Consider the following 9,846-nt stretch of genomic DNA (forward strand, 5'->3'; position numbering starts at 1 on the left):
ATGCGGAGGAATGAAATTGTGGGAGATATAGCAGTTTGGATCGGAAATTGGCTTGCTGAAAGAAGACAGAGGGTCCACTGCTGTTTGTCATTTTTATAAATGACCTGGATGAGGGCGTAGAAGGATGAGTTAGTAAATTTGCAGACGACACTAAGGTCGGTGGAGTTGTGGATGGTGACGAAGGATGCTGTAGGTTGCAGAGAGACATAGATAAGCTGCAGAGCTGGGCTGAGAGATGGCAAATGGAGTTTAATGCAGACAAGAGTGAGGTGATGCACTTTGGTAGGACTAACCGGAAGGCAAAGTACAGGGCTAATGGTAAGATTCTTAGTAGTGTAGATGAGCAGAGAGATCTCGGTGTCCATGTACACAGATCCTTGAAAGTTGCCACCCAGGTTGACAGGGCTGTTTAGAAGGCATACAGTGTTTTAGCTTTTATTAATAGAGGGATCGAGTTCTGGAACCAAGAGGTTATGGTGAAGCTGTCAAAACTCTGCAAAACGGCTGCACTTGGAGTATTGTGTACAGTTCTGGTCACCACATTATAAGAAGGATGTGGAAGCTTTCGAAAGGGTGCAGAGGAGATTTACTAGGATGTTGCCTGGTATGGAGGGAAGGTCTTACGAGGAAAGGCTGAGTGACTTGAGGCTGTTTTCATTAGAGAGAAGAAGGTTGAGAGGTGGCTTAATTGAAACATATAAAATAATCAGAGGGTTAGATACGGTGGATGGTGACGGCGAGCACGAGGGAGCATAGCTTTAAATTGAGGGGTGAAAGATATAGGACAGATGTCAGAGGTAGTTTCTTTATTCAGAGAGTAGTAAGGGAATGGAACGCTTTGCCTGCAACGGTGGTAGATTCGCCAACTTTAGGTCCACTTCAGTCGTCATTGGACAATCATATGTACGTACATGGAATAGTGTAGGTTAGATGGTCTTGAGATCGGTATGACAGGTCGGCACAACATCGAGGGCCGAAGGGCCTGTACTGTGCTGTAATGTTCTATATGTTCTATAATTCCTAGTCAATAAGAGGAAGGTTGAAGTCACCCACCACAACTACTCTACTCTTTTAACACCTTTCCAGTATCTGACTACTTATGTGCTCCCCTGTCTCCCGTGGGCTGCTGGGAGGCCTATAGAAAATTCCCAACATTGTGATTACACCCTTCCTATTCCTGAGGCCCACCCATAATTCCTCACTGCACAATCCTTCCAGTGTGCCCTCCCTCAACACAGCTGTGATGTGATCCCTAATCAGCAATGCAACTCCACCACCCCCTTTAGTTTCCCTTTCTAAAACAACAATAACATGGTATGTTAAGCTACCAGCCCTGTCCCTCCTTTAACCATATTTCTGTAATGGCAATAACATAAAAGTTACATGCAGTAATCTATGCTCTTAGTTCATCTGACTCACCTGCCATACTTCTTTCATTGAAGTAAATGTACTCCAGATCTCCAGTCCCTCTGAGCCCCACAACTTCCCTTTGCCGTCTCTTATTGTGTGATATGCATAACGCAGTCTCTCTTTTGTCCCCAGTCCCTGCACTTACTGGCCTAGTTTTCTGTACCCCGCTTCCCCGCCACAGGAGCTTAAACCCTCCCAAATTGCTCGAGCAAACATCCTGCCCAGGATATTGGTACCCCTCCAGTTCACGTGCAACCCGTCCTTCTTGTATCATCCTCAGAAGATATCCCAGTGATTCATACATCTTAAGCTGTAACCACATGTTCAAATGCACTCTCTCTTTTTGTTCCCAGCCTCAATAGCCCATGGCATTCTCAGGATTACTATCCTGGCATTCCGGCTTTTTACATCCCTACCTAACTCCCTGAATTGTCTTTGCATGACTTCTTCCTTCTTCCTACCTAGGTCATTTGTGCCAATGTGGACAGTGACTTCTGTCTGTTTTCCCTTCCATTTCAGGATGTCCTGTACCCAAACAGAGACACCCAGGACCCTGGCACGGGGTTGGGGCAATACACTATCCTAGAGTCTTGTTCACTGCCACAGAAGCACCTGTCTATGCCCCCTACTATTGAGTCACTAACTACTATTGCTCACCTGGACTTTGCCCCATCCCATACTACCGAAGAACCAGTTGTGGTGCCACAGTCCTGGCTGCTGCTGGTACCATCTCCTGAGAGGCTATTCCCCCCAACAGCATCCAAAATAGTATACCTGTTTGAGAGGGGAATGTCCACAGGATAGTCCTGCACTACCTGCCTGCCTCTCCTGGCAGTCACCTACCTATCTGCCTGGACCTGTGGTGTAACCATCTCCCTAAAGCTAGTGTCTATCACTCTCTCCGTCCCCTGTCTGCACCACAGTCTGTCCAGCTGCTTCTTCAACCACACCATGTGCTCTGTGAGGAGCTTCAGCTAGTCGCACTTCCTGCAGATGTAGTTGTCAGGAACACTAGACCGCTCCCTGATTTCCCACATCTGGCAGGAAGAACATACCACCACCCTAACTGCCATCTTCACCCTTGTATACTTAAAAAAAAAGTTAAGAATCTTACCTTGCCTGACCTGCTCACAGTGTCTTATTTTTTTGGTAAGAGGGTGTGGGAAGATGGGAAATACTACACTAATGTAGTCTTTCAGGTTTAACCACTCCTTGAAACCAGTTCCCTTGCGACATTCAGACCAGTCATGGTGACCGCAGTGCTGCCTTCTCGGCTTCCTCTCAGTGACATCTCTGCCACCCTCTGATTCAACATAAGAGTGCCCTACCAAAGTCCTGTGTGGCCTCAACGTGACATCCTAACTCCTATACTCAATGCACTGACCAAATGACTTCTTCATTACCCTGCTTATCTGTGACACCACCTTTAAGGAATTATGAATCTGCACCCCATGGTCTCTTTGCTCAGCAACACTCTCTAGGACCCTATTACTTAGTGTATAAGTCCTGCCTTGATTTGCCTTACCAAAGTACAACACTTTACACTTATCTAACTTAAAGTCCATCTGCCACTCTTCAGTCCATCGGCCCATCTGATCAAGTTTCCATTGTATGCTACAATAACCTTCTTCACTGCCCACTACATTGCCAATTTTGGTGTGATCTGCAAACTTGCTCGCCATTCCTCCTATATTCACATCCAAATCATTTATACAAATGACAACAAGTATATTAGGCACAAGAGGATAACTAGGGAGAGTGGAGCCCATGAGAGACCTAAGTGGCAAATTGTATGGTGCTAGAAGATGTAGCTGAGGTTTTAAATGAGTACCATTAGTGAAAAATGATATATTTCTAGAAATCAGGGAAGTTGGTTGTGATATACTTAAACAAATTACAATTGAGAGGGACAAGTTATTAGCATCTTGAGAAGACTTATCCAATTTTAAATCCCCAGGCTGAGATGAGATGTGTTCGGGGACACTGTGGAAGGCAAGAGACGAGATTGCAGGGACTCTAACATTAATTTACAAATCCTGCCTAAACACAAGACATGGTAGAGAACTGCATAACAGATAATGTGGTTAGTCAATATGGTGACAGGAATAAACTAGGGAACTATAGGCTGAACTAATAGCTTATAAGGGACAGGATTAATCTTAACTTGAAGGAAGGGTAAGAATTAATTAATCATTATGGCTTTGTCAGAGGAAATTCATTTGTGACAGGTTTCATTGTGATTTTCAAGGAGCTGCCTTGATGAGTTGATGAGAGTAGGGCAGTTGATTGATTCTACATGAATTTAGTAAGGTTTTTGACAAGGCCTTGCACGGGACTTTGTCAAGGAGATAAAAGGCTGAGATCTAGGGCAATTTGGCGAGTTGGATCCAAAATTCCCCGAGTAGCAGGAGACAGAGCATTATGGTGGAAGGGTGTTTTTGTGACTGGAAGCCAGTACCCAGTGGCCTACCACAGGGGTCCATACTGGCTTCCTGCTATTTGTTGTGTTCATTAATGATCAAGACATGAACATAGGAGGTTTAATCAGGAAGTTTGCATATGACACAAAAACTGTTGATGTGGTAAGTAGTGAGGAGGAATGCCTTAGATCACAGATGACATATATGAGTTGGTTGGATGGGTTGAACAGTAGAAGGTAGAAGGTACTGACCATGTAAACGCATACTTCCATTTGAAAAGCCATGATGTAGAGGTGACAGTGCTGGACTGGGATGGACAAAGTCAGAAGTCACATGACACCAGGTTATAGTCCAACAGGTGAATTTGAAATCAAAGCTTTCGAAGCACTGCCCCTTTGTCAGGTGAAGTCCTGGTGACATGTGAGTTCTGATCTTGTCCATTTGGAAGAACATCCCTCAAGCATCACCCTTTGTTTCCTGTCTCTCAGCCAATTGTGGATCCAAATGTCTTTGGATTCCATGAGCCCTTACCTTTGCTATCAGTTCCCCATGTGGAACCTTATTGAAAATCTTGCTGAAGCCTAAGTAGACATCACCAAAAGCATTGCCTTCATCTACATAGCTGATCACCTGTTTGAAAAATCAATCAGGTTGCTCAGACATAACTTCTCTTTAACAAAACCATGTTAACTGTTCTTGATTAATTCCTGCCTCTCCAAATGCAGATTAATTCTGTCCCTCAGAATTGCTTCCAATAGTTTCTAATTTGTTAACCAACCAGCTATGTGGCACCATTGCAAATGCTTTCTGAAAGTCTAAATTTATAACATCCACAACACTAACCCCATCCACTGCCTGTCTCACCTCATCAAAGAACTCAGTTTAATTTGTCAGACATGATCTACCCTTGACAAAGCCACATTGCCTAGTATTAACTTATTTTTCTCTAAGTGTATATTTACTGTACCCTGTATAATGGCATCTGTCAGTTTACCCACTATTGATGTCAAGCTAACTGGTCTGTACTTTCCTGGGTTATCCTTTGCCCCTTTCTTAAACAATTGTGTCACATTTGCAACCCTCCAGTCCCCAAAAACTAATCCTGTGTTCAGAGGGGCCTGAAAATTTCTGTCAATGGCTCCTGTGATTTGCTCCCATACCTCTCTTGGCAATCTACGATGTATCCCATCCAGGGCTGATGTCTTCTTTACCTGGAGTCCTGCCAGGTTTTTTAGCACCTCTTCTTTATCTATCACTATACTGCTCAGTTGCTCAACATCCGTTTTCAACTGGGGCATTTTTTTTCCAATTTCTAATTTAGTAAAGATAGAAACAAAGATTGAATAGGTCAGGCCTGTAACTCAGTGGAGTTTCGAAGAATGAGAAGCAACCATTTTGAAACAATTAAGATTCTTCGGGGACCTGACAGAGTAGATGTGGAAAGGTTGATTCCTGCTGTGGGAGAGCCTAAGACCAGAGGGCACAATCTCTGTGTACGGTGAAAGAGATTAAAGGGACTTTTTAGCTCTCCAAATTTCCAAGCCCCTCTGAACACAGGATTAGTTTCGGCCGATTGGAGGGTTGCAAATGTGACACCATTGTTTAAGAAAGGGGCAAAGGTAACCCAGGAAAGTAAAGACCAGTTAGCTTGATATCAGTAGTGAATCTGTGAAATTCTTTGCTGCAGGGGATTGTAGAGTCTGGGTGGGTAAGTATATTCAAAGCTGAGGTGGACAGATTTTCATCAGTTAGGGAATCGTGAGTTATGGGGAAAAGGCAAGAAAGTGCAATTGAGGATTCAGATCAGCCATGATTTTGTTGAATGATGGAACAGACTTGATGAGCTAAATGGCCTACTTGTGCTCCTACCTTCTATGGTGTATGGTTCCCTCGCAAAGAAGGCTTGATTGGATTGTACGGAATTATGAAGGGCACGGGTAGGGTTAGATTGAAAGAAATGTCTCCCCTTAGTAGAAAGATCAATAACTAGGGGCATTTCAGGCAAAGAGCTGGAGCTTTAAAGGAAATTTAAGGAAGAAGTTCCTCACCCAGAGGTTAGTATGTATCTTAAGTAAAACATTTCATCTCCTATCTATATTTTTTGTCAATGATTTTAATCTCTGACTCAATGATGTAAGGAAAACTTTATTAGCTCCATTAAAAGCTTTCATCATATTAAAATATCATCATCAGCTCAACTGTCTTCCAAGGAAACAAAACAGTTCCTCTTCATAACTGAAGTTCCTCTTCCCTGGTCACTAGCTGCTGTTCTTGAAGACTTTCCCACCAATCCTCATGTCCAGTCTCCTAGCTGAGGCCTACTTTCAGTTCGAGAGAAACTCTTTTCTATTCTGTTCTTGCACTTTCACACCCCAGGCCAACATATTAACTCGCCCTGGTACATTTGAAAATTAGTGTAAGCTTGTATCAAGACATCATTTTACACTTTCCAATATTCAACCATTTGTCTCGTGCTGATCATGTTCATTTAACATTCTCCTTCAGAAATCAAGATTATTTGCTGGAGATTAGAGGAGTTTCTTCTGTATTTATTAACTTGATTTTTACTCTTCTGCTGCAGATCACCCAGGTCTCAATAGTACCAGTCAAATTGGAAAGTTTCAAGGCAAAGCACAAATGGAACTGCAGGATTATGTCCAAAAAACATATCCTGAAGATAGCTACAGGTAGGATCGAGCAACTAACACATTCGCGCAATAGTCAGTGTCGGGTTTGATCTTAAATCAGACTGTGTTCTTTGAACTGAGAGTATCAGGGATTGTAGATATCATCAGTTCAGCTCTTGAGACAGTTTATGAAATAGCAGTGTAGAAATGATCTCGAATCAATTATTTCAAGGATCAGTAAGAGAGATTGAAAGAAAAAGCAGTTGGATAGCAGACTGCTATGAGGCAAATGGTATATTGGCCTTCATACCAATAGAGTTTGAGTACAGGAGCAGGTATGCCTTGCTGCAATTATACAGAACCTTGGTGAGATAATACCTTGAATATTGTGTTTAATTTTAGTCTTTTTATCTTAGGAAGGATGTTATGATGATAGAGGGAGTACAATGAAGACTTACTAGACTGATTCTTGGAGAGGCAGGACTAATATAGGAGGAGTGACTGGATCACATGAGACTATATTTAATTAAGAAGAATGAGGAGGGATCTCATGGAAATCTACAAGACCCTAGCAGGATAAACACAGGGGAGATATTCTTAATGACTGGGGAATTCAGAACAAGGAGTTTCACAGTCTAAGGGCAGTCTAGGAAGGATGTTATGATGATAGAGGGAGTACAATGAAGACTTACCAGACTGATTCTTGGAGAGGCAGGACTAATATAGGAGGAGTGACTGGATCACATGAGACTATATTTAATTAAGAAGAATGAGGAGGGATCTCATGGAAATCTACAAGACCCTAGCAGGATAAACACAGGGGAGATATTCTTAATGACTGGGGAATTCAGAACAAGGAGTTTCACAGTCTAAGGGCAGTCTAGGAAGGATGTTATGATGATAGAGGGAGTACAATGAAGACTTACCAGACTGATTCTTGGAGAGGCAGGACTAATATAGGAGGAGTGACTGGATCACATGAGACTATATTTAATTAAGAAGAATGAGGAGGGATCTCATGGAAATCTACAAGACCCTAGCAGGATAAACACAGGGGAGATATTCTTAATGACTGGGGAATTCAGAACAAGGAGTTTCACAGTCTAAGGGCATGGAGTAGGCCAATTAGGCCTGAGATGAGGAGAAATTTCTTCACACAGAGAGTGGAGAACCTGTGGAATTCTCTGCCTCAAGAAGTGTTTGAGGCTAAGCATTGAATGTTTTGAAGAAAAGCTTAGATATAGTTCTGAGGGCTGAAGGGATCAAAAGGTATGGGGTGAAAGTGAGAACAGGATGCTGAGTTAGATGATCAGCCATTATTATGATAAATGATGGAGCAGGCTCAAGGGCCTGAATGGCCTACGACTGCTCCTATTTTCTATATTATTACAAAACCAAATATTAAACAGCTAGAAGAGACACCTGTGGTCAGACAGAAAATGTAATCGAACATTGCAAATAGGGAGAGCGTTGACTCTGAGTTGTTGGGATACTGTGGGTAGTGGGAATACATGGCTGTCAGTACTCTTTAAATATAAAATATGAGGGTTGTGGAATCAGTTTATTCATTCATTCAAACACGTGCACAGTGCAGCTTGAAGCACCAATATGATGTTAAAAACTACAGGACAAATAAATGGAAACAAAAGATTTTCAGTCAAATATGTTTGATTTAATTTGACAGATTGGCTCGCATTCTTCTCCGTCTGCCAGCTCTTCGATTGATGAATTCCAGCATCACGGAGGAACTCTTCTTCACTGGACTGATAGGCAATGTTCAGATTGACAGTATCATTCCTTACATCCTGCGAATGGAAACTGCAGAATACAACAGTCAAATCATTGGCACTTGACCCCAAGGAACAAACTCTTTTGCTCAACATAAAACATGGCAGCTCCATCAATGAGAGGCGAGAGAGCAGAGCACAGCTTGGACTGCTCTGTCAGAAAGCAAATAATATCTACACTGCACACCTGGCTCCTTACACACCCTATTCACTGCAGTCTCAGCTCACTGAATATTCTGCTGCCAACACACTCCATATACCATATGCTCTGTTCACTGTGGGGACTCCACACCCCACACACTGTGCACCGTGCATTCACCATTTGCCACTTCTCTGCTCCCAACATACTGCACACTCCATTCCGCACAGACCCTGTTCACTGCAGACTCCAGTTCCTACATGCCCAGTTCACTTCAGACTCTGCTCCCGACACACCCCGCTCACTACAAACAGCAACCCCGACGGACTTAGTTCAGTGTGGACTCTGATCCCGACACATTCCGCACAATGCAAACGTTGATCCGTACAAATCTTGTTCACTGCAGACAGTGATCCCTGCACAGGCCACTCACTACAGACACTGATCACAACGTACCCCGCTCACTGCAGACACTGATAATCCCACTCACTGCAGATATTGATCCCTACGCAACCTGTTCACTGCACACACTGATCCCGAATCAGCCTGCTCACTGCAGACAATGATAACTAAGCACCTCACTCACTGTAGTCACTGACCCCTGCACACCCTGCTCATTGCACTCACTGATCCCTACAGTTTCTGCTCATTGCAGACACTGATCCTTACACACTCTGCTCAATACAGACACTGATCATTACAAACTCCTGTCACTGCAGACACTGGACCCTCCACAGCCCGATCACTGCAGACACTGATCCCTACACACCCTGCTCACTGCAGACACTGTTCCCTACACATTCTACTCAATGCAGACACTGATCAGTACAAACCCCAGTCACTACAGACACTGATCGCTACACACCCTGCTCACTGCAGACACTGATGCCTAAGCACCCCGCTAACTGCAAACGTTGATCCCTACGCAACCTGCTCACTGCACACACTGATCCTGATTCACCCTGCTCACTGCAGACAATGATCACTACACACCTCATTCACTGCAGTCACGGAGCCCTGCACAATCTGCTCATTGCACTCACTGATCCCTGCAGTTTGTGCTCGCTGCAGACACTGATCTCTCCACACGCCACTCGCTGCAGACACTGATCCCAAGAGACTCCATTCATTTTAGACACTGATCCCTACACAGTCCGCTCACTGTAGACACTGACCCTGACACATCCTGCTCACTGTAGACACTGATTGCGATACCCCGCGTCACTGTAGACACTGATCCCTACACACCGCGCTCACTGCAAACACTGATCCATACACACCCCACCCACTGCAGACACTGACCCCTAAACACCCAGCTCACTGCAGACGCTGGTCCGTACGCAGCCCGCACACTCAGACACTGAACCCTACGCACCCCACTCATTGCAGACATTGATCCCTATTCAACCTGCTCACTTCACACACTGATCATGATTCACCCTGCTCACTGCAGACAATGATCA

At 44.0% G+C, this 9,846-nt stretch overlaps 1 protein-coding gene across 1 annotated transcript in view; it reads left to right on the forward strand.

The window, feature by feature from the left end:
• LOC125460531 (nuclear receptor subfamily 2 group C member 2-like) overlaps nt 1–9,301 on the forward strand; it is a 186,514-nt gene extending 177,213 nt beyond the window's left edge. Inside the window, exons 15-16 of the mRNA XM_059649547.1 lie at nt 6,412–6,517; nt 8,142–9,301. Of these exons, the coding sequence (XP_059505530.1) occupies nt 6,412–6,517; nt 8,142–8,310 (275 nt within the window). The 3' untranslated portion in view covers nt 8,311–9,301. The remainder of the gene's footprint in view (nt 1–6,411; nt 6,518–8,141) is intronic.
• The last annotated feature ends 545 nt before the right edge of the window (nt 9,302–9,846 follow it).

This window comes from Stegostoma tigrinum, chromosome 11, assembly GCF_030684315.1.
Source record: "Stegostoma tigrinum isolate sSteTig4 chromosome 11, sSteTig4.hap1, whole genome shotgun sequence".
In the NCBI taxonomy this organism is placed as follows: domain Eukaryota; kingdom Metazoa; phylum Chordata; class Chondrichthyes; order Orectolobiformes; family Stegostomatidae; genus Stegostoma; species Stegostoma tigrinum.